At 54.5% G+C, this 23722-nt stretch overlaps 6 protein-coding genes across 6 annotated transcripts; 4 read left to right on the top strand and 2 right to left on the bottom strand.

Annotated features, from left to right (window-relative positions):
* Positions 1 to 3138: 3138 nt before the first annotated feature.
* N0V96_011546 (uncharacterized protein) lies at positions 3139 to 5934 on the top strand (the record flags this gene model as incomplete). Its single annotated transcript, XM_065759308.1, has 4 exons — positions 3139 to 3309; positions 3445 to 4534; positions 4599 to 4626; positions 4776 to 5934. The coding sequence occupies 4 exons, from the start codon at positions 3139 to 3141 to the stop codon at positions 5932 to 5934; spliced, it is 2448 nt and encodes an 815-aa protein (XP_065612030.1).
* A 1478-nt stretch (positions 5935 to 7412) lies between these two features.
* Positions 7413 to 9888, top strand: N0V96_011545 (uncharacterized protein; the record flags this gene model as incomplete). The annotated part of the gene is made up of 2 exons (XM_065759307.1): positions 7413 to 7946; positions 8008 to 9888. The coding sequence occupies 2 exons, from the start codon at positions 7413 to 7415 to the stop codon at positions 9886 to 9888; spliced, it is 2415 nt and encodes an 804-aa protein (XP_065612029.1).
* A 489-nt stretch (positions 9889 to 10377) lies between these two features.
* N0V96_011544 (uncharacterized protein) lies at positions 10378 to 10828 on the bottom strand (the record flags this gene model as incomplete). The annotated part of the gene is made up of 2 exons (XM_053193566.1): positions 10378 to 10484; positions 10564 to 10828. The coding sequence occupies 2 exons, from the start codon at positions 10826 to 10828 to the stop codon at positions 10378 to 10380; spliced, it is 372 nt and encodes a 123-aa protein (XP_053048884.1).
* A 1197-nt stretch (positions 10829 to 12025) lies between these two features.
* Positions 12026 to 13441, top strand: N0V96_011543 (uncharacterized protein; the record flags this gene model as incomplete). Its single annotated transcript, XM_053193565.1, has 3 exons — positions 12026 to 12508; positions 12563 to 13169; positions 13224 to 13441. 3 exons carry the CDS (start codon positions 12026 to 12028, stop codon positions 13439 to 13441), a joined length of 1308 nt encoding a protein of 435 aa, XP_053048883.1.
* A 38-nt stretch (positions 13442 to 13479) lies between these two features.
* Positions 13480 to 15017, bottom strand: N0V96_011542 (uncharacterized protein; the record flags this gene model as incomplete). Its single annotated transcript, XM_053193564.2, has 3 exons — positions 13480 to 14188; positions 14255 to 14699; positions 14768 to 15017. 3 exons carry the CDS (start codon positions 15015 to 15017, stop codon positions 13480 to 13482), a joined length of 1404 nt encoding a protein of 467 aa, XP_053048882.2.
* Positions 15018 to 17177: 2160 nt separating this feature from the next.
* N0V96_011541 (uncharacterized protein) lies at positions 17178 to 18909 on the top strand (the record flags this gene model as incomplete). Its single annotated transcript, XM_065759306.1, has 3 exons — positions 17178 to 17336; positions 17411 to 17500; positions 17545 to 18909. 3 exons carry the CDS (start codon positions 17178 to 17180, stop codon positions 18907 to 18909), a joined length of 1614 nt encoding a protein of 537 aa, XP_065612028.1.
* Positions 18910 to 23722: the final 4813 nt, after the last annotated feature.

The following is a 23722-nucleotide window of genomic DNA, read 5'->3' as shown; positions in this document are numbered from 1 at the left end:
CTGTCCCTCCTATCCCTCTCATTCTACCCCAAACAGCGTCATCTCCAAGTGCTCAGTCGATACGAGTCAGGGAAGTAGCAGTGAAGGTCTCTCTGCTGCATCTGATGCGTCGCAAAATAAAGTCGCAGCATCGACTGAGTCGGTCTTAGATTGCTTGCTTTTGCCGCCTGCAGAGTCTGATGAGAACAGACGTTGGAAACGCTCGACCTCTTCCACGTTGCCTTCTTGCCCTGGTGGGCATGTACTCCGGAGGCATTGGCCGCGTCCTTGTCCCCGTGTTGAATGTGCCAGGCTCAAGCAAGTACAAATAGTGCTTGCTCATTGATAAGATTGACTTCTTTTTACAAGCATCTCAGCCACGCCGTCCCCATCCCCCGGGCCATGTAGAGTGGCAGAGCAGCAGCAAGACAGCTCGAGTAACGATTTCCGAAAGTGGGCGGCGGGCACGTAAGTATGTCCACTGTCACAGTGGTCTAGCCCGCCCCTGTCTCTAAGAAAAAGAAAAAAGGATATTCCAGAATACGTGGAGCATTTCGTAAGGCCCGGAACATGGGCCCAGGTTCAGTCAGGGGCGTTCCTTTTGACCACCGCATATGGATCGGCCGCCCGTCTATCTGCTGGGTTCGGAAACGGCGGGATCGTGAATTGACACCGATATTTGTGAAGCGAAGGAGCCAGCGGGCTGAAGTTCTGAGTTGGCAAAGCATGTGCGGGCGGCGGGTGGTACCATGGTGCGGAACGACGCCAGCCAGACCCCGTAGCACATGGGCAGCCAGGCGTTTGCATGGCACAACAAGCTTGCCTCTATGTTGCGTTGTTGCCAACTGTGCAACGATCCATCGTCCTGGGGCCTGCCAGCTCAATTATCAGCAACCTCCTAATAAGCGGTGGGCCTTTCGATGTCGACTGTCGCCGCTGTCCCGCACCAGGCCGTTTCAAGACATATCGCCCACTACACGTCCAATTCTGCTGCTTCGAGAAGGACTAATAGTGATAGGTCATCCGCATACTGGGGAATTCTGAGACAAGACCAGGACAGAAGCGGATGAGCGAAGTCACCCGCGATCCATTGGATAATGGCCCTCATAACGGGCAGAGGCGGTGTCTCTCTGTAGACTGCGACTTCTGAGTAGGTACTCAGTATTGGCTCTGTAATACTCATATTCGTAGGTACAAGTGTATCTTGTGGAGAGGCAACAAGGCTAAGGGTATGACGGTTGATCGGGACACGAATCGCTACTGAAGCTATTGCCAACAAGTGCCGTTACTACGATGACCGGCGTGTGCAGATTTGCAACCCAGAGCTGAACTTTGCAAATTGAATGCGGCGTACGGTCCACGAATAGAGAGAGGCCCAAAGCGCTCATCGACCGACCCTTCAGACGCCGATGACTATGAATTTAATGGAATAATGGCTGTTGAGCCTTGAGGTCCAGGATTTTTCTGCTGAATGGCGTCGCTGATCATCCCCGATGAGACTGTGCGAAGTATGCCCACCGCCCGCAATGGGCAAAGACTCCTCCACACTTCTTCAGGGGCCCCGGCGATGCCCTGCAGAGATCATTCATTGGAAACCTGGGAGGGCATTCACGAGTCCCTCGGTTGGCGACTGGGGGCAGAAAACTCGGGGAGGGGGCGCGGTTTCGCGCATCCACGGCCATTCAGCCCCCTGCTTGACCTCCGCTGTCAAATTGATTAAATGAATATTGGGCGGTGATTGCGAGTGTCATCGTTGTCGTCTTCGCGCTCTCGTCATCCATCTGTTTGTTTGTATCGAGCAGATGCCCCGTGCTTCCCGCGTCTTGTCCGTCCTGTTTCCGTTCCTCTCTTCCAGCTGATCCCCTTGGGTCTATGGGCTGAGGGTTGCAACCACTGCCAGTGGTGAATCCTTAGGAGCCAGTCTGGAGTCGACTATTTGTGTACGTATAGGTATAGGCATTTCCTCCTTTGCAATATCAAAATCATGGTTCAGGGGTGTGTTTCCGCCGGCCGACAACCCCTGCCTTAGCCCCGGGTGTCGTTGTGCAGCGCGGGAGGGGACCAAGAAAGTGCCAGGCCGAGGGCCGGTCATTGGAGCCAGCACGAGGAGGTACGGACAATTGGGGGAGAGAGACGATTCTGGCGTTCGCGGTCTGTCCGACGTGCTCTTTTGCATTCCCACCGTCTCGTGTGGCTTGCAAGGATTGCGTGCGGTGGACCGCCACCATCCATGCAGAATCTGGACGGCTTCCCACCCTAATCACCTGCAAGTCAGGCAGTCCCCAGCCAAGGAGGGGAGATGTATCGAGGTGAAAAAAGGTGGATGACTTTAGAGTAAAGGGTAAGAGGGTGCGGTATGTAAGGTTCAGGTGGCCATCCAAGAGGCCGTCACGCACGTCAAAGTGTCTGGTGCTGGGTGTGAAATTTCCAAGTTCCATTTCCGTTTTCCCCCAATATCATAATCGCTGTTCCCTCCCAACACCCACACTTTCCGAGGAAGAGGGAGGGCCCTGGATCTATTTCCTTTCGAGTCCTTACTCTTTTCCGCCTCAAAGGTCTCATGTATGTTCGACACGTGGAGGAGCAGCCCATTCGAAGAATTAGCTTGAAAGCCGAGAGAGCCCGTCTGGCCCGGACCGATCTGGAAATTGTGCCGGTGGAGACGCAAACAGGAGTTTGGCTTATTACCCCCCCCTTGGTCCTGGGTGCCTTCGTATGACGGCCATCGTCTCATTTCTTTGTGTCGCCGTCGGAGTGGGAGGATCGCTCGGGAGGAATCTGCTCAGCCGTGCAAACGAACCTTCACCAAGAACCAAGGAAACCATCAAGAAGCTAAGCAGCAAATTGTCACCTGTGGGACAGGAAACATTGAGCAACAATACCAAAATCGCATGGAGAATTGTCGACCTGTCTGGCTCACCAAAACCGCATGCATCGATAGCGCGGGTTGTCAACCTGCTTTGACAAGGTAGTTCCCTCCACTTCCAAATTCACGAAGCTCTGCCATATGAAAATCCGCCTGGCCAAACCCACGAACCAAAGCAGCCTTTCTACCCAATGCTCTTTGCTGCTCTTGGCAGGGAAAGGCTTTCGCGAGAAGGAAAAGAAGACCTGGGCTGACCAGAAGGACAGAGGTCGCCGCCGCGCCGGTTCGTCGAGATGGGGCGAACCTCTAAATTCACATTCCCCGTCCCCGGGAGGAAACAGAAACCGCCGTTTGGCCCGATTGTGTCGGGGCCCATGTCGAAAGCGCAAAAGATTCTGGGGACCGCCGAGATCAACATCGACGCTCCGCGACAATGGGATTCCGCCTCCAACTCTGGCATCAGCGTATGCGTATCCGAAAGCACTGCGACTTATAATGCGAGCGAGAGAAGCCGAGGAGTAATGCGCCATGAAGAGGAGGGTAGTTACGCAGGGAAAAATCGCAGTAGGAACAACAACGCGAACGCGCAATGGGAACAGGAGTCCGAGATCGTGCCCGCTTTCTTGACGAACCGATTCGCGCAGTTGAGCACCGAAGGCGGCCAGCGAGAGTTTACTACCGAAACATCAAGCCTAGCCCGACGTGGCTCAAACTCGACCATCACCTCGTGGTACGACAAGACGAAGATGCCACTGTCGATATCTCAGCAGACATCCTCCTCCGCCATGGCCAAGGGCCTGCCACAGAAGGCCAACGCCGTCCTCGATATCGAAGGCCAGTCATCCACCAATGTTCCGGCACCATTGAATCTGAAAGCCAAGAAGAGGCCGAGCCGACTAGATCTCGGGCCACTATTGTCTCGGGCTAAACACAACAGCTTAAAAGGCAAATCCGATCCTCAGCGAGCGAGCTCCGTACATGGACAAGAATACACCAACCGATCGCCCTCGCTTGCCTCGGTCACCTCACCCAAGAGCACACCACCGCCGATCCAGCAAAGGATTGAGAGGAAACTAACGAGAAAGAGCACGTATGACAGCCTCAACTCGACCGGGAGCCGGCCGAGAACAGGTTCCAGCAGCCGTAGAGGCGCCAACGATATCAGCACGTTGCCCAATCTATATGAGCATTATGAGCAAATGTCATTTGACTCAGTCTTGGGACATGACGGTCCTTTGGCTGCTGCATCAACTCACTCTCTGAATAGTGTCGCTCACACACCACTAAGATCGCCGTCCACAACGGACCACCAAAGGAGGAATTTCTCGAGGCCTCCTCTGAGACACGAGGGGACGACGTCGACATACCAACCTCAATTCGGACCGTTACCGGAGTCTACTGCCGTATCAACTGGCCACCAACAGACTCAGCTCGATCGCGATTGCGCATCAAGCGTTTCAAGCCGCTACACCAAGACGTCAAAGGCCTCCAAACGAACAAGCCAGAGTCTAAATGGTTCTGATCTGATGGAGAAGAGTGTGTTGTCGCTATCCTCAGACTCGGAAGACGACTTCTTCCCCGACTCTGTCTCGAAGTTCACCGGGGGCTCTCGCAGCAGTGATGCGGGCAGCTTGGCTCCTTCATCGCTGAGATCGACACACTCTCGAGATGCCCCGTCATTGGGACAAGGTTCGAGGAAGTCTGTCAAACATGCCAGCTTTGCCCCAACCAACACATATCTCACTATCCCTAGCAAATCTCCGCCGAGCAAACCACCCAGCGTCAACGCGCGAATGAGTTCTTTACCTTCGACTACATATCGGCCCCCGCCGGCTGCCTCAAACCGGTCATCACAATACTCGACCATGTCAACATCAACAACTGACTCTCTGAACAATTCCCTGAATAATTCACTGAACAACCGACAAAGTCGCGCCAGTTACGGTGTTCAGGAGGCGCGCGTAATTGCCGTTCTTCCCCCACAAGAATCACACGCAATCCCGGATCGTATGATGAGCAACCCACCCCAGCGCATGCTGTCCACAAAGTCTTCCTCAGTCCATTCGGTCGACCAGCCAACGCCGCCCATGAGCCCGACCTCAGTGGAGTCATTTATGAGTTCCGGCGGTGGCACCGCGGCGGACGCGAACAACACCGCAGACTCTCGCTTCATGGCTGTAACCCGGCAGGAAGAAATGCTGCTCGCGGCTCTCCGGATGAAGCGCGCTCGCATGCGCGAATCGATCCTGGCCGAATACGAAGACGAGTCGAGAAGTTCTTCCTCCTTCCATCAGCGCAACTCGTCGCAGGGCACCATTACCGAAATGGACTGGCCCGAACCCCCTCAGACCCTCCGTCACCAGACATCAGCAACCTCGAACAGCACCATCAAGGCGGGATCGCGCGCCTCTGACAGTCGCCCGGCGTCGTTAGTCAGGGGCCGGAGCCATCAGCGCAGCAACTCCCGCCACCTGGACTTTCCCGCGCCGTCGTCGCAGCCGGTATCTGGCGCATCCTCGAGGACGGGCAGTCTGCGCAAGATGAGACCGGTCCAAGAGACGGTACAACCGAGCGAGTCCTCCAAGCAGGAGCGGATTCTTCTCTATCTGGACAGGCCGGTGGGCAACGTCAACTCAATGGACTTTGCGGAGCCCAGCCCCGATCTGAGCGATTTTATGGACTTTGACAACGTCAGCGAAGAAGACGAGGAGTTCACGAGCGGCATATCCATGTTCCGGAACCGGGACTACCACCGCTTCACCATGGGCGCCGTGGGCAACAAGAGCCGGGGACGGATGTTGATGACGGGCGAGAGGGTCCGCCACGAGTCTTCGCCGCTGAGACCGAGGGGCGAAGATGACGAGTTCGGAAGCCGGAGCGCGAGCACGAAGAGGGCGCCTACTACCGAAATCGTAGAGAGCGACAGCGACGTCGAGCCGATGTTTGGGATCCCGAGGCCCGATTCGCCCGTGTCGCCCGAGGGCACCCTGGGTCTTCCTCACCAGGGGCTGTCCAAGAAGAAGGCTGTCCGGCTCAGCGCGGTCGGCAACGCGGGGGTTGAAGCCGGCTGGTGGGGTGACGACGGTTGATCTGTTTGCAGTTGACGAGGGAATTTTCTCAAAACAAGGAGGTCTTCTTTGTCTTTTTTCGTCGTGTGGGAACGATTTCTGATAAATCTTCTTCATGATACCCCTGCACATGAACAAAACGTCCCTTTTCTTTTCTCTTTGTCGATAACAAGATCCTCTTGCTGTACAAAAGATTCTCTCAACGGATATAACCAAGAGGCGAGGTGTTAATGGGGCCTAAAGGACGGCGGGATGGGATAATTGTGATTCGGAACTCTGGATGAAGCGTGGGGCTAGGGGCATCTTTTGCATGAGCCATTTGCATTTTTTGATTTATTCGTTCTTGTTGACCCTCGAGATAGGGGCTACCCGGCATTCCGCCCAGTCGAAACCTTTTCTATTGAATGTAATACTATTACACGGTACTCTTGGATGGGAGGGAGGAGCGGCGTAATAAGAGCATCAAACAATGAGGAGAGAGGTGAAGGCCTTTGAGAAGGAGGTCGCTGGCTGAGGAGAACACAGCAGAGTGTTGTGAAAGTCACAGTCCAAGTCGGTGATGGGATAGACCATCACGCGATGACTGAGCATACAGTCAGTCATTCATAACGAAATTACCTCCAACTTACAGTCTTCTACATTTTCTCATCCCATAGCCAACGCCATACTTCTTACATACTTGAGCGCTCGTTGAGGGCATATCAATCAAGTCGTGTTACTTATATGACCATGACCTTGCTTATGAGTTTATCTTTTCATTAGGAGCGCTTAGACTTTGAGAGTATCGAAGCAGGGTGTCGGTGAAAAGATGCTCGTCATGTGGGATGTCAACAACCCGCAAAAATTTAAGGAGGTATGATCAAGGCGGTTTGAACTTGAGGGATTTATACATGTCCGCCGATAACAGTCGTAAGATGCTCAACCTCGATTAAACACGGAAAAAAGAGTTCACCCCCCCGGTGGAGGCTACATCTCTGGTGCTCATGCTGGGAATCGAACTCGAACTCGTAGCCTGTCGTCGAGTAGACTGTTGGCGTAATTGATTGTTAACCTCGAACCACTCCACCACCCAGCCAGTTTGACCTGATCAACCGACCTAGGAAGGTGCCTGCTGTGCTGGTGACAGGATTGGGCTTGGACGGGTATACAAGGGCATTCTCTCGTGGTGTAATGTGATGGATCGGATGTATATACCCACATACACGTGATCATGATCCTCCGGTTTCAACATCCCACCAATTCATTCCGTCTGGCAATCGCTCTCATGATCCTTGAATCCCTAGCTGGAGATTGCGGCTCGATGAGATTGTACGCATGATACCTTTGAGAGTTCTCAATCAGTTCAGATAAAGTAGTATGATCTCAATAAGGGGATGATATAATACGGTCAGAGCGGTATGCCCCGCATCCAACGCGGGGTAGAGATAGCAACGATCGGATCTGCAAGGGGGTCTGAACCTCATCCTTCTCTCATGTAAACACCATGTGTAGCTCATACGATGTATAAACTCGTCAGAAATCATCTACTCCTTCTCCCCGGGACCATCTTGGCAGCCGGGTCAGGTCCATCAGACCAGCAAAAGCCACTTACATCCCGGACCTGTCTCGCCCCACTGCCCGCATCCGTATCGGACCCCCGAGCCGGCACAAGCAACTTCCCGGATTGCACCCGGGACCCTCTCTGCTCCATCAACGTGTGCGACGAGTCCCTCTCCGCGAACCAACGCGCAAAGGCACTCGTAGCCGAGCTCACGATATGGGAGAAGCTGGATAACCTCGTCAACGAGGCACCCGGCGTCCCGCGACTCGGGATCCTACCGTATGAGTGGTGGTCCGAGGGCCTCCACGGCGTCGCGTCCTCGCCGGGCACCAAGTTTGCAGAGAGCGGCAACTTTAGCTACGCGACGTCGTTCCCGCAGCCGATTGTTATTGGCTCGGCTTTTGACGATGAGCTGGTGGAGGCTATCGGGGCCGTGATCAGCAAGGAGGCAAGGGCGTTTAGCAATAATGGCCGATCTGGACTTGACCTCTACGTGAGTTGAAGACTGGAACAAAGAATATCTCACTCAGGTCAAATATTGACAGAGCCTTCAGTCCCCAAACATCAACGCTTTCAAAGACCCCCGCTGGGGACGCGGCCAAGAAACACCAGGCGAAGACCCCTTTCACCTCCAAAACTACGTCGCGGCAATGCTCACAGGCCTCGAAGGATCCTCCGACCCATCCAACAAGAATCTCATCGCGACGTGCAAACACTACGCAGCCAACGACTTTGAGCACTACAACGGCGTCGATCGTGCCGGCTTCAACGCAATCATCACGACCCAGGACCTCTCAGAGTACTACCTCCCACCCTTCAAGACTTGCGCCGTCGAGAAGAACGTAGGCTCCTTCATGTGCAGCTACAATGGCATCAACGGCACCCCACTATGCGCCAACGCCTATCTCCTAGAGGATATCCTCCGTGGCCACTGGCGCTGGAGCGGCGAGGGCCAATACGTCTCCACGGACTGCGACTGCGTCGCGCTCATGGTCTCGTACCACCACTACGCGCCGGATCTAGGACACGCCGCCGCGTGGTCGATGAAGGCCGGCACAGATCTAGAATGCAACGCCTTCCCCGGCTCCGAGGCCCTGCAGCTAGCGTGGAACCAGTCACTTATCTCCGAGGAGGAGGTCGATCGCTCGCTGACGAGGATGTACACGGCGCTCATCTCCGTCGGCCAGTTCGACTCTGCGCGAGAGCAGCCGTTGAGGTCATTACTCTGGCGAGACGTCGATACGGAGGAGGCGCGGGAGCTCGCGTACAGGGCGGCCGTCGAGGGCGCGGTACTCCTCAAGAATGATGGGATCTTGCCTCTGTCCGCGGACTCGGGCAAGAAGTTTGCGCTCGTTGGGCCTTGGGTTAAGGCTACCACGCAGATGCAGGGTAATTACTACGGTCCGGCGCCGTACTTGATCTCTCCGTACCAGGCCGCTCAAGACCTCGGGCTCGACTTTACGTATACCCTCGGCTCCAAGATCAATGCCTCGCACGACTCACTTTCTGATGCCCTCAAGTCAGCAACGGAAGCAGACGTGATCATCTTCGCGGGTGGCGTCGACAACACCCTAGAAGCCGAAACACTCGACCGTAAGACTCTGGCTTGGCCTGAACCTCAGCTTGAGCTTCTCCGCGCTCTCGCCGGCGTCGGTAAACCGGTCATTGTGCTTCAATTCGGCGGCGGGCAGGTGGACGACACGGAGCTCCTAGCCAGCGATTCCATCAGCGCGGTCCTCTGGGGCGGGTATCCAGGCCAGTCCGGAGGCAAGGCCATCTTCGACTTACTTTTCGGGCGCGAGGCGCCGTCTGGGAGGTTATCTGTCACGCAGTACCCGGCGATCTACAACGAAGCAGTCCCGTCGACGGATATGAATCTCCGACCAGTACCGGGTAACTCGGGCCTCGGGCGGACTTATATGTGGTACCTCGGCGAGACGCCCGTACCGTACGGCTTCGGTTTGCACTACACGACCTTTGACGTCAAGCTCAAAGCGCTACAGGAGCCTGCCATTGCCTCAACTGAGCAGCTCACACTTTTAGCAGATAGCAGGGACGCGTCTCGTGTACCATCATGGCAAAAGACCCTGGAAAGGTCGATGCTGACTGTTGCTGTGACTGTCTCCAACACTGGGGAAGTTGCCTCTGACTACGTTGCACTGCTGTTCCTCACATCGGATGCCGGTCCCGAACCCAGGCCGCTCAAGACTCTTGCGGGGTATACCCGCTTCAGAAGTATTCAACCCGGCCAGGCCGCCGTGAAGGAGGTCGTCATCACAGTGGAACGTCTGGTACGAGTTGATGAGCTGGGGAACCGGGTGCTCCATCCTGGGTCGTACGAGGTGTTTGTGGATCTGGATAAGAAAGCGGTGCATCAGTTCCACGTGGGTGGTCCGGCGGTCGTGGTTGAGAAATTTCCACAGCCGAAAGCCTAAAAGTGCCGGCATTGAGAACGAAGCGCCAGGAGAGGTCGCGCTTTGAAAGCAGCGGGAAGGTTCTAGAGTGAAGATTCTTAATAGATCCTCCCGCCGCCGTGACATATCTGCCAATACCTGTTTCCATTTCCTGCGCGTGATCACACCCAATTTATTTTGAACAGTCGAAGGTTGGGCGAGGAAATGGATGAAATGTCTGTTTTTGCTGATGAAAGAGTAGGTATATTACGTTGTTCATTAGATGGTAAAATGTCGACGCAACTTCTACCACAAAGCAAACTAGTCCGTATTCCAAATTCGTCTACCCAGATCAACTCTCGACCTCGTGGAGACCATTCCGTGCTCTTCAAGAACGTCGTCATCGGCGTCTAGATGAGAACCATTCTCATTGCGCGAGATCCAACCCGGGCTCGAGGTAGTCGCCCCTGCATGTCTGTCGAGTTTGACCTCATCATTCCATGTTATGCCATGCCGTATAATGCTCATCTCTCAATTGCCATCCAAGCGACGACCAATGTAAGAATGAACATCAGGCACGCAAACATTCGACACATTCGTTGCTAGGTTCTGACACCCGGCGTCCGTATACAACTCGACTATCCCATAAGTCAGCAAAAGCTCTGAACCAACATCCCCTCCAAACAACACATCACAACAGAAAAGAACAAAACTCACAGCTGAAAACAGGCGTAAGCCCGCTCGCCGAAAACTTCTTATACGTAGAGTTATCAATCCCAACGGGAATCCGGTGGCACGCGCCAACATAGTCGGGCGGGATCGCCATGGCCTGTCCGCGCAGCGTGCCCGTCTCCATCTGCAGCGGGTTCCCCGTGCAATCCGAGGCGGCGTCGTAGAACATTTTGATGGTGCCCATGATTGGTGTCGCGGTCGCGGTGGCGGCGAGGGCTGCGAGGGCGGCGGTGAGGGCTGTGAGCTGCATATTTGGTGTCGTCGGTAGGTATTGAGAAGGGTTGTTGATGGACCCGGTTTTGAGTATTGGAGAGAGGATTCAAGGTCTATGTTGAAGAAAAGGGTATTCTGAAGTATTTAAGTCAGTTCATGCGGTGAGGTCACATACTGGGGTTGACATTGTTGTTGTGGAACTCCTTTGCTATATTAATATACGATTTCTACGGGGATGGGGGGAAACTTGGCGGTCTTGGTCCCTTCCAAGCCCCCAGGCCTCCATTGATCTACAGAAAAGGTTCGCTCAAGGCTCGTATTTTTCAATGTTTATTTTCGTTCATGCGAACCGGGAAGAAATCTCCACCCGCCGGCCCTCCCGTTCATCCAGTCAATTGACGAGCAAGGATGGCACTGGTCGAAAGCGACGATGGTTTCTCTGATTAAGGTTTTTGGTAGTGACCGAGACCGACTCTTGCGGCTTTGGAGAAGAGAGACTTATTCGGTTCTGTCCTGCGAACTGCCTCAAGATCATGAGAGAAATGAATCGATAAAACATCTCCTTGAGTATGGCCGAGCTGTATCCTGCTGGACTGCTCCGTTGTAACGTCTTTTGTGTGTGCCTCTTTAAGAGAAAGGATCCAGGACCGACGCTCCATTGTGTACCTTATCCTCCAGTGCCACGCAACAAGCAAGACAGTCTCCCTCCTCTCCAGCCTCAATTTCACACTCGTCGACGTCCAAATAAACTCATTAAGGTACTGAATCCGCGCTTATCAATACATGCGCACAATCGTTTCAACTGACTAATCCATCATCCCAATTGCAAAGGATTCATCCTCTGCCGGCAGGACAAGTGAAGAAGTCAACAGTGATTGGCCAATGGCTCCAGGCACCACCAGGCACCAGCTGCGCCTTAATGGCCCAGAATGCCTTGTGACTAAGCGGGATGAGGTAAGCCGAGCGACCTCTTGGGTGAGGTGGTCCAGGCGTCTTGACTCCGAGTTGCCATACAAGAAGAGGTCCAACTTCGCGCAATATTGGATGATGAATACCATACGCGGAAGACTGTCTTGCTATTGCTCTCAAGTCTAAAGAAGGACTGCAGTGTAGGTGGCCTAACAGTCTACGGGTTCAGATAGCGACATATTCGTCCCTCAAGTGACACAACAGCAGTCATCCCGAAGCTAGTTCCACTCCACCAAAGCAGCGTTCGACTTACACGACAACACCAATGCCATCAACGACAGACACACAGAGTGCTCGCGCAGCCAACAACCGACGCCTAACACAGCGCAACCAACACCGACGACCCGAGAGACCAGCACAAGTCCTCGATATCAATGTCTGGGGAAGTGGCGAAAACAGCGAACTGGGCCTCGGCCCCCGCGTCACGCAAGCCCCAAGACCTCGTGCGCAAAAATCTCTCCTGCCCTACGACATTGTCCAGATCTCTGCCGGCGGCATGCATTGCGCCGCGTTAACCATCGACGGCGAGGTGCTGACGTGGGGCGTTAACGACGACGGGGCACTGGGCCGAGTGAAGACCCCAGACACACCAGAGGAGGGCCCCCAAGATCTGCTGGACCCGTTTGAGAGTACACCTGGGCTGGTGCATTTTGAAGATCAAGTTGATATCGTCCAAGTTGCGACGACCAATAGCGCGTGCTTCGCTCTCACTTCCGAAGGAACTGTGTACGGCTGGGGTAGTTTTGCTGTAAGTCTATCGTGCTCTGTTCCCTTCCTACGAGTCCTCGCTAACAACCCTCAGGGAGGAGACGGCAATTTTGGATTCCTTTACGATAAACCGCCGAAAACCACCGAGCTTCTACCTGTGCATATTCCAGGCCTAAGCGACATCGTGGAACTAGCGGGTGGCGCGAACCACGTTCTTTCTCTCACCCACGACGGCGACGTCTTTGCCTGGGGCTCTGGCGAACAAAACGAACTAGGCAGACGCCTCCTCGCCCGCCGTCGCTTTGAGAGCCTCATACCCCAGCGCGTAGGCTTGCCTAGACACCAGACGGCCAAGATCTTTGCAGGATCGCATCATAGCTTCGCCATTGACGTCCACGGAAAAGTCTGGGCCTTTGGGCTGAACAACTTTGGCCAGTGTGGTGTCCCGACACGGGAGGATACTGGCTTCACGACAATCATCTCTCCAACAGTCGTCAAAAGCCTCGAGGGGTACTCGATCCACCATATCGCCTGTGGCCTTCACCACTCCATTGCTTGTACGGACGAAGGGGAGGTCTTCGTTTGGGGTCGGTGCGATGACGGCCAAATGGGCATCGATCTGAACGCCTTACCCCACGACGACATCATCTTCGACTCGAGAGAGAGGCCAAGAGTCCTAAACGTACCGACCGTCGTTCCTGGTATGTTTCTATCAGCTTTGGGTCTAAGCACCAAAACTAATCAGCCCCTTGTAGTACCAAGTGCCGACTTTGTGGCGGCCGGAATCGACAATTGTTTCGTAGTTTCTCGAGGTGGTGACATGTTTGCCTGGGGGTTCTCAGCCAGTCATAACACCGGACTTGCGACCACTGATACCGTAAGAGAACCGACAGAGATGCGCCGCAGTAGTGCCTTGACGTTCGTCGATGCGGGCGGCCAGTTTGGCATCTCAGCAGGACCGCGCTTGCGTTGAGCTTTTGAAGTACCTTTTTTTTCTCTTTTCGTGCCTATTCACACGATGAGGAAATTGAGGTTCGAAGCCCTTAGTTTTTGAACCCAGGTACGCTCTGTCTGCGTGTCTGGGTCTACAGACTCCTCGAGGTTCCAAATGGTCTGCAAAGTATCCATGGCAGTCATGATGAAGCCCCAAGGGGTCGCAATCATGAGTCTTTTCAGCCGATCGAGAATCCACTTTCGTCTTTCTGGATCAGAGGTTCCGGCGCCAGCAATAAACGTCGGCAAACACGTCGCCTTAAAATTGGGGTCTTCGTCGTGGATACACGAGAGGTGGTAGAACATCTGGCTGTCTAGCTCATCGCGGTCGACGGGCACCAGTATCGAAGCGGACGGAAGGGCGTGCAGGATGTACAAGCACGCAGCGAGCCTGTGGGCGGAACCGGCGTGAATTCGACTTTCGACCGGGATGTGCTTAAAGTAAGAAATGGTACGCGGCTCATAAGCCCAGTCGTGGGTATCAAAGGACAGGGCCTGCTCTAGCAGTTGAGCCGCGGCCTGGGCTATTGATGCTGCAGATTCAAGGTCATCCGTGGGTTGGTTCGACAGCTGTGATGCTGCCAAGAGAATTTGCAAAACATCAGGTGGACAGCAGAGGTAGCTGTTGGCAGCAGCTCTGCCAAGAACGGCAGAGGCTTGAGAGGCTTGGTAGTACGACTTGGCAGTAGGTGTCTCTCGGTTGAAAGCGGAGGCCAAGATATAATAGCTGTGGTGGACGTGTGTTAGTTTAGATAATTCATTACTTCACCCAGTATCAGACACATGAACTTACATGAAGCAATCCGACATGACATAATCTCGTAGTGCGACATCTGCGGTGGAGGCGGGGTTCAACAAGGTCATAATTCGGCCCGCGCCTTCGAGATGGGGCTTCCAACCGCCGTGTCCGCTCTCGATCAACTCCACGTTGACGAAGAAGAGTACGGAGGCTAGCACCACGTCCCCGCCGACACCGCCAATGTCCTGTAGGGCTGAGGAGAGCAGGCGCAGGGCCTTGTGCTTGGCTACCAGGGCATCGGTTAAGGCTTGCCGGGCGTTTAGATCGGACTCTGGGTCTGAGGACAAGGCGCGGGACAGATTAGACATGTGGGCTGCGGAGGCGGCGACGATGATGTGCTGCAGCAAGGGGTGCGCCTTTGTCAAGGGGATCAGGGAACGGAAGGGGTTCCTGTCTGGGAGGTCCCAGGAGACGAGATCCCTACAGACGCGGGTGGTGACTGCGGAAGCGACCGAGTTAGCCGTTCTAGCGTCTTCCCGAGAGATTGGATGAGGAGGTGTGAATTACAGTAGGAGAGGTAGTGGCGGTAGTGATGCTCCACGCCCTGGAAGAGAGGATCGACGAGGGTCCAGGGTGCCGACTGGGTCTCGGTGCCGGCGGGCCGGACGGCAGAGACGACGAGGGCGGTGGAGTCGTTTTCGGCAGATTCGGCAGAGGCCGGAGGGTCCTGGGGCTGGAGGCCCGAAGCGGAAGAAGCGGGGGAAGAAGAGGCTGAGGGCTTGAGCTCAAAGGTGGAAGTCCTCAAGGTCGGGACCATGGCGGTGGTTGTATCGGCCGAGAAGGTGATGGAGGTCTTGCCGGCGAGCTTGCCGCGACTGGCGACGCCCTCTGTCCAACGAAAGAGCTTCCCATAGCCAAGACATTCCTGTCCGCCGACTGTACACTTGTGACAGTGGGGGTAGGAGCGGTCACAGCGGAGGCGACGGCGGCGACAGTTGTGGCATGGCTTCGTCGGGGCGTTGAGCATCTCGATGCGTGACATTGCAGCTGGTTGCAGGTAGCCGCAGGTACAGCTATCAGGGTGCGCGTCAGCGCGAGTGCGAAAGTGGGCAACCAGCGATGCGGGCGCGTACGAGGTATCCAGACTCTAGATTCTAGAGTGAGGTAATCTCGAGCCTCGGCGGGCGGTGGGTAAAGTTCCCGTCGTCTCCCCAAAGGTCCCAAAGGCGCAGGCTCAATCCAGAAACGGAAGTAAGCTGTCTTTGTGGTAACGATAACGTAAAACGGACAGGGTCGGACAAAGCTTGATTTAGTCAGAGGGCGCTGGACGGGTTATCGAGGTGGCTCGTGAGAGGACGTTGGTGGTGGTTTCTAGTGGAAGCGGTGGTTGTGACCGGGTAGTGGTTCGGTTGACGCAGATACTGCCTCAATGGAGAAAAGAAGTGTCAAGACATGCATGACAAGTAGATCTAAGATTGGTAATCGGAGGGGTCCTATTGTGTTGGTAGACGCGGGGGATGTCAAATGAACGTCAGAGGGCTCGTTTGCTCCAGCTTGGACGGGAGACAAGATCAGATTCAGATTGGGTGTGCATTAGGAGGGTTGGCAGATAAGGTGACGTTGAGTGACCGCTCCAACCGGAGGATGGAGAGTCCGAGACTCCAGTCCGGTATTCCAGCCCTGTAGATAGTAGATTGTTGATTGGAAATGTTATGGCGGTGTCGCTGTTGCTGCTACTGTTGGAGGTTGAGGTGACGGAAATCGTGAAGCTTCGATTCGGCGGCCGAAGTCACCGGCACACAGATGCCGTCCGATAAGAACCGATAAGATCAAACACTAGCCCCAATTTGGAAGCCAAGCCACAAGTCGTGCATTTGGCGTCTCCACATTTTCTTCTCGAAGACGAAGGCACGGACGTAGAGCTCGACGCTTGGTTCGTCAAAAGGCTCTGGCTTTGCTGAGTCACCGTCTTTTTGACATATGAGCTAGACCCAATTAAGCCTGCTGCGTCTGAAGAACCCCACAAAGATCGTTCCATGTCGCAACAAAGAACCAACCAGAAGAAAGAATGTGTCAAACGCACTCACTTTCGGAGAGAACTTTGCATCTTTGCCATGTCCACACGGAGAAGTCCTGCACCACTCGACACCTTCCATTGACATCTTGAATTATTGTGTCGTCACTCAAGGTCGTCATTTCGGTCGTCACCGAGCAGCAGACACGCAGGTCGCATACCAAACAGAGGCAAACTATGCGATCGAGGACCCTGGGCCAAGCCTAACACGCAGACCCTCTCGTGATTCATTTTCCGTCTCAACTGCGTCCCTCGAGCTGACTCAACGCGTAGTGGTTTTCCTAAGCTTAGCAAGCTTAGCAAGCTTAGCAATTCTGGCACTTGTCACCTCGAACCACCATTGCGGAACAAAGAACATGTCTACCACAAACCTTCTGTTCCAAAACCCGAAACGGTGGCAGTTCTTTGCCGAGAAGGGCAGCCAAGGCGCACGCCATGCTCCAACGACCCGTCTTCCGAACTTCTGTCACCATTCGAGCCATATGAGGCTACCACGCTTCTCTGTCCGCGGGCTGGAACCTTGAGGAGCCGAGCTGGACATCTGGGACGACGGTGCCCCATCTAGGCCCGTGGGTTTGTTTGTCTTGCCGGCGCTGGTCGTTGATCCTAGGCCAGATGCAAATCCTGACGTTCCATGTCTCCATTTCTCCCACACCAGAGGCCACCCCCGATTAGAAATTCTCTGCGTCAAAGAGCTTTCCTTTGATGGATCGATGGACTGTTCCGGGCTGCTATTTAGATCTTGGAGGGACCCATCACGATGCATCCCATGCCTATCTAGTTTTTTTCCTATTGTCAAGCAATATGTTGATATGACTGAGAAGATCTTTACGATAAACATAATAGACTCTTTGTAACTGTATACTACTTTATACCCTGAAGATACATAGCGCAAAAAGACCAATGACACAGCGCGACAATACCGACCGGGAAGCCGGCTCCGGGGGCCAACCCACCGAGTTCGATGTCGAATTTCTCGGCCGACAACGCCCGGCCGTCTTCAAGTCGCAGTGGGCCGAGCTGGGCTTCTGCTTTTCCCTTTTGGGATCCATGTTGATGGCTGTAAGTCTGACTTCACAATACTCAGAAATCAAGTGTCTTCACTTTGGGGCATGGGGTCTAACTTCATACACCAGGAATACTTTGTTAGTGGCTTTCACATCATCCTCCCGCCCCTCGCAGAAGAGCTCGACATCCCCGCCGCCTCCCAGACATGGCCTTCGAGCGTCTTTTCCCTCGTCACGGGCGCCTTCCTCCTGCCGCTCGGCAGGCTAGTGACATGTACGGCGGCTACCTGACCTTCAACATCGGCCTCGCCTGGTTCTTCATCTGGTGCCTCGTCGCCGGCTTCAGCAACAACTACATGATGCTCATCGTCTGCCGAGCCCTTCAAGGCCTCGGCTCCGCCGCCTACCTCCCCGCCGGTATCATGCTCCTCGGCAAGATCTACCGCCCCGGGCCACGCAAGAATCTCGTCTTTGCCCTGTACGGCGCCTTTGCGCCCATCGGCTTCTTCTTTGGTATACTCATCGGCGGCGTATCGGGTCAGTTCCTCAACTGGCGCTGGTACTTTTGGCTCGGCAGTATCGTCCTGGGCATCATCGCCGCCGTGTCTTTTATCACGATCCCTCGCGACTACGGTGACAAGCGCCAGGAGATTCGCATGGACTGGTGGGGCGCCGCGACCATCGTCCCCGGCCTGTTGCTCGTGGTCTACGCCATCACCGACAGCTCGCACGCACCCCAGGGCTGGGCGAGCCCCCAGATTCTCGTGACGCTGATCTTGGGCGTCGTCTTCCTTGTGGCGGCATGGTACGTCGAGAGCCGCGTGTCCGCGAACCCGCTGCTGCCAGGCGACCTCTTTGCCCCCAAATCCATGAAGACACTCGTGGCCGCCCTCTTCTTCGCTTACGGCACGTTCGGTCTCTTCTTATTCTACTCAAGCTTCTACATCGAGACGGTGCTGCACATGTCGCCGCTGCTAACGGCCGTGTGGTATGTGCCCCTCATCGTCGGCGGCATCATGATCGGCACCGTCGGCGGCTTCACGCTGCACCTGCTCCCCGGCAGAGTCCTTCTCGCCATCTCGGGCACGGGCAACCTCCTAAGCGTGCTGCTCTTCGCCATCATGCCGGATAACCCAAACTACTGGGCCTACGTCTTCCCCGCCATGATTTGCGGCACCATCGGCATCGACATCACTTACACTGTCAGCAACGTCTTCATCACGACGAACCTGCCTAGCCACCGCCAGGGTCTCGCCGGCGCGCTCATCAACAGCCTCCTGTTCCTGGGCATCAGCTTCTTCCTCGGCATCGGCGACGTTGTGGTCGGCGAGACGACAGACTTGGGCCTGAAGAAGAGCTACCAGGCTGCCTTTTGGCTGGCCACCGGCGTCGCTGCCGTCGCGCTGGTGCTCTACGCTCTCGTTCGTATTGGTTCCGCAAAGAGCGACCTCACAATGGAAGAGCGTGAGCAGCTCGCGGCAGAGGGGGAAGCGCGAGCACGATCGTTGGATAACACGTCGACGATGCACGATGGTGCAAATGACCAAGACGCCTCGGCGACGGCGACCGACACCGATGCGGAAAAATGCAAGCCATCTGCGCCGGAGGAACAGGTCCCGAGGAGATGAAAGACCGACCGACCACCAGGCTTTTTTACGACCGTCACGTTTTTGATGAATATCTCCTTCCGACCTTGGATGTTGACCGCCTAGAGAAGCTTGAAAGAAGAAGGCGCACGCATAACGTCGTACGGAACTAGACAAATTAATTGATTCGGAGATGTGGAGACTGGGAGAGGGCAAAACCAATATCTCTACCATGCAGCAACGAGATTGGGTAATACGCCGCGCCAGCCTCCATGCTCCAGGTCCCCCTCTCAACTTCTCAAAGAAGGAGGGGTGAGGATCATCCATCACGAGGACAGAACTCGTCGGGCGCAGAAATTCCACCATGGACCTTGAGGTAAATATTGTGCGAAAACGAACCAAGCGATGCGTATTGCCGTTTACGCACTCGAGAGTCATGGAGGGCAGAGAGACTTTCTGCCTCGCACCCCGAGAAGCCGCGGTTCTGAGGATATATCGACAGGCCCCAAAAAAGAGGCGAACTCCACACAATAATCCTGGATTCCGCGGAACTTCCTCAAGGCTCATCAGGTCATGGGCGGAGGTTGCATTGAATTACGCCCAGCCAGATTTATCCCCAAGAAATTTCACTCAGGCTCGTACCGCCCGCCAAGTTTCCTGTGCGCGCGGCGTGCGGGAGCGGGAATGAAGCACGTCTTCTTGGCTTTTGCCACTGTTCCTGAACGCCGAGATTTGAAGAACACAGGGGAAAACAGCAGAGCCAAGACAGATCAACGCCCTGGAGGCTCTCCCAAGAATTGCCCATCGAAAAGTCTTGGGAGCCATGGGTTGGAAACTGCCAACTCTCCGAGATACCCGTCTTGGCAACGTCTCTTGGCACTGTCGATTCACAATGAGAAGGCTGAGTACTGAACGGTGGGAACAACGACATGGCATCTACACTATGCGTAGAAGACTGCCATTGTGGGGTGGGAATTGCATTTGTTGGAGACTTGGAAATCCCACTCAAAAGAAGGCAAATGCGCTGATCGATGTGGGTTTAGCTTGCAAAGTTGCAAGAAAGAGGGGGGGACGGGAGCATGAGGTTAATTGGGTACGTTTTGGGTTTCCCGTCAATGGTAGCACAGGCTGCATAGCAATCTTGAATGTCTACCTCGTCACTTTACCACTTTACATAAATATTAAGGTACGAATACAGATACTGTTAAAAATATATTGCCACATTGTGCAGGGCTCAGACCATGAGACCAGGGCGGCGCATGGAAACGCAAATGATTGCTGGAGACGCGAATAAAGGAGCACAGAGAGGGGTGGGGAGTTTCCATTGAGTCGCCAATAAGCAACAATCTACGCAAGTTTCACCGGCAAGTCTACCACTCTACCACTCTACGTCAATATACAATGTTCTGACTGGTGGCCCTTTTCTTGTCCGTAGTATGTAGTGCACATCCATGATCTGCCCTGCTTTAGACTACTCTGGCGACCTTGTCCCTTATTCGTGGACTCAAAGTCCGGTCATCAACGATGCAATTGAGAAGCCTCCCACCGGCTTGTCGTAGGTAGTTAGTGAACAACCCAAAGACAACAATTCCAGGTCACCTGTTACTCTTCAGTGTAACCAAAAAAACTTCACCCCGATTCCCCGAAGAACATCGGCCTGTCCATCGTCCGAAGTACGCCGCCGTTCAGCGGTCAGGATCGGCCGGTGGGGTTCAAACTTGACTTGGGTCCGTGTGCTGTCGCGCCCATCCGAGGGTGAGGGACTGCTATGAAGACCCTCCCGACGTAAGGGGTCCCATCTTCCTTCGAGATGGACGCACGCCTCGACCCCGTCCGGTGTCAGGGGATACTGGGGACTGGAGCCCGCAGAAAGCAAAATCCATTTCAGGGAACAATCCGGGTACGCGCCGACGACTTCCATTCCGTTCCAAAATTGGTAGCTCCAGCGCCAAAACATCAAAGGTCAAGGTTTTGGGGCGCTACGCTAGAAATTTAAGGTAGGCGCCGGGAAGAAAGACGACATCGGTAGACCGTAGAATAAGCATCGGGAAAACGGAACGGACGGCTTCCAAAGACGTAGAGACTCAGATCACAAACGGCAATGGTCAAAATAAGCATCGGAGAACGGAACGAACGGCTTTCAGTAGGCTGTTAGACTGCCGCAATAGGATGGACCGCATGAAGGTCTGCAAGACAAACCCCCAGATATCCGTGATCGATGGTACGAAGTCGTTACACCCCATTCCAGCATGAGAAATCCAGCCTCGCAAAAGCCAAGAAAAGGAGGTGACATTCCTCTGCCGCGTTCCAAAGTCCCAAGACTTCGAGAAAGCCCAGGCCGCGCAACTCTTCTTCCCTAGCCCTCCCTTTGGGGTTCGTTCTCGAAATCAAAAAAAGGCTTGGTACTCAATAAAAGTATTGTGCAATATGCGACTTTCCTACCCAATCTCCGGGCCGCCCATGTTCGTCAAGTCGAGGTTGAAACAGGACGGTTGGCCATATTAAAAAATCGTGGCGAAAGACAGTAGGAAATAGGGGTGCGTACACCCCAATGGTGCGGAACACGCCAAGCATACCGAGGGCCCCAGCTGCAGCCTGCGCGTTCGACAAGGCCAGTGCCCAGACCCGGGAAGAGGGAGCAAGAAAAACATGGTGCTGGTGTTTCTCTGGCGTTGCTGAACTCAACTGCTATTGTGTCATACTTGGTGAGCTATCGAAGCAGTTCGAGGCACCTACCAAGAGGAATAGTAAACCCAGATAATAATAGTGAGATCCGGGAACCGAGTCTGGGTTGCTGGTCTTCGGCTCCGGCACACATTTCACTACATCAAGCTTTCCCACAGTCCGATGTCTTCTATGGAGGTTAGGCCCGGCAGTTCACTACCTGACAGGTATCCGCGCTTTGTTCTCCAGCAAGATCAGTTGACCTGGCAGCACCCAAGAAGGGGGTAAAAGGAGGGGAGGAGCAGAGAAAAATCTCCTGTAATCCCGTGAAGAGCTCCACCGTGTTCTCCACGATCTGGTGACTTCAGGGAGAAAGAACCTGCATGTCTCCGACTCTCAGTACGAAGTAGCCTGCTATGACTACTGACGACAAGTCACAAAACTGCTGGCCTGTCTGCTGGCACTGCTGAGCGAAGCGGCGTGGCAGGCAGAAAAAGGAAGCGGAGGAGTGTATCCCAACTGGGCGTTCCGTAGGCCTTGCTTGCAGTGCTTGCGTACGGAGTATATGCAGGCTGCTGCGGACAATAAGCGCCACGCTCCGGCGGGCAGGGTTGGCTGACAATCTGGCAGTTGAATGACGGGAGTGACAACCTGCATATCCCACGCATCCTCGCCGCAGACTATGCAGAGAAAGAGAGAGAGGCGTTCTGACTGGTGCGACAACCTGAACCTGAAGCTCTGAGATGGCCCGGGCATAGGGCGCAGGGACGAACTCCATCCGTCATGTGTTGGCTGGAGTGCTCTTGGTGCTCAGATAGTACCGGCGTAAAAAGCCCTTTCGAAGCTGTCAGGGAGTTGGCTAGTTGTGAAGCGCCACCAGCATGACTCTATCAGCTGTCGTGAGAGCTTCCGCGTAACAACACTCAAGAGCCAAGGAGTCGATACTGAAGTGAAGAGTCAAGCTCGCCACGAGTTGACGCTAGGTGACGGAGAAATACCTTATCTGAGACAGATCCTTGCCCCCACAACTCTACCTGATTTTAAATTTAATATACGCCGGGACCGTGAACCCCACTCGAGCCATTCCCGTTCTGTATCCCTGACACCCTCAACCCCGGTGGGTTGACCCCCGAGCCGCCGACCCAACGACAACGACAACGACCCAGAACTTCCTCTCTCTCTCCAGTCTCCATTTTACCTACGAATAGACCATGAGTCCATCCTCCGGCCTCCGGTTGACGGGTCTGCCTCCGAACGTGGGAACGACAAGACGAAAAAGGGAACCAACGTAAACGACCATACGCCCCCTCCCCTGGCGCCTTCAAGCCCTTGACAACAGACGACATGACTTCCTCATTCCAGCTAGCGCCCTCCGTCTTACGGTCTTCTTCTGTCCATTCCCGGAACCATCAACTCGATTAAACAACTGGACCCTGCGGTAAGTGGGATTTGCTGACTGTTCAACTCCGTCGGTGAAAAGGTCTAGGAAAAACCTAGGAGAAAAAAATGGGAAACGCGTCCGCAAACCTGCAGAATATGGGGGGGAAGTCCTGAAATTCTGCTCACATATTCACGTTTTTTTCTGTCCGCATCCTTTTTTTCTGCCTCCATCCCCCCTTTCGGACCCAAACTTGCTCATCCCACACTACTGAGCGACTGCCGTAATTGAAGGGACCCATTCACAGAGGCCTCAAGTGCGCTTTCTTCTTCTGCTTTTGTCCGAAAATACTGACTTGATGCCCTAAGCCCAGGTAACTGACGTCGTCCCGAGGAACCAATATTGAGTGAGGCTCTTCCGATGGTTGACAACTCCACCCACGGTACTGGGCCTGATCCGATGCCCAGTCGCCCGCCGTCCCCCTTCTCTTCACCCCCTTTGCCGTAATCTGATCCGTGAGTAGGAACAGCCGAAGAGGTATCCATGGATTCACTGGATCATACAGAAGAAAAGGAATCACCATCGAAACCCTTCTAGTCTATGGAGTACCATTCTCACAATGATACCTACAACCCCATCCCACATTCTCGGACTCCCTCCATCATGGCTCCATGTTCACTTGCTCTCCACACCACCCCTGCAACATGTCGTCCGCCCTTCTTCTTTTTTTTTTCATCCCATCAATCATCCCCTGGCTTCATTTCGAAGCCCACATCCCTCTATATACCCTGGCTCGTTTCCAAACGTCAACTC

The sequence above is a fragment of the Colletotrichum fioriniae genome, assembly GCF_027942845.1.
Source record: "Colletotrichum fioriniae strain IMI 355084 chromosome Unknown scaffold_18, whole genome shotgun sequence".
NCBI lineage: Eukaryota > Fungi > Ascomycota > Sordariomycetes > Glomerellales > Glomerellaceae > Colletotrichum > Colletotrichum fioriniae.
The sequence above is the reverse complement of the archived record's forward strand: the minus strand, read 5'-3'. Positions and strand labels throughout refer to the sequence as shown.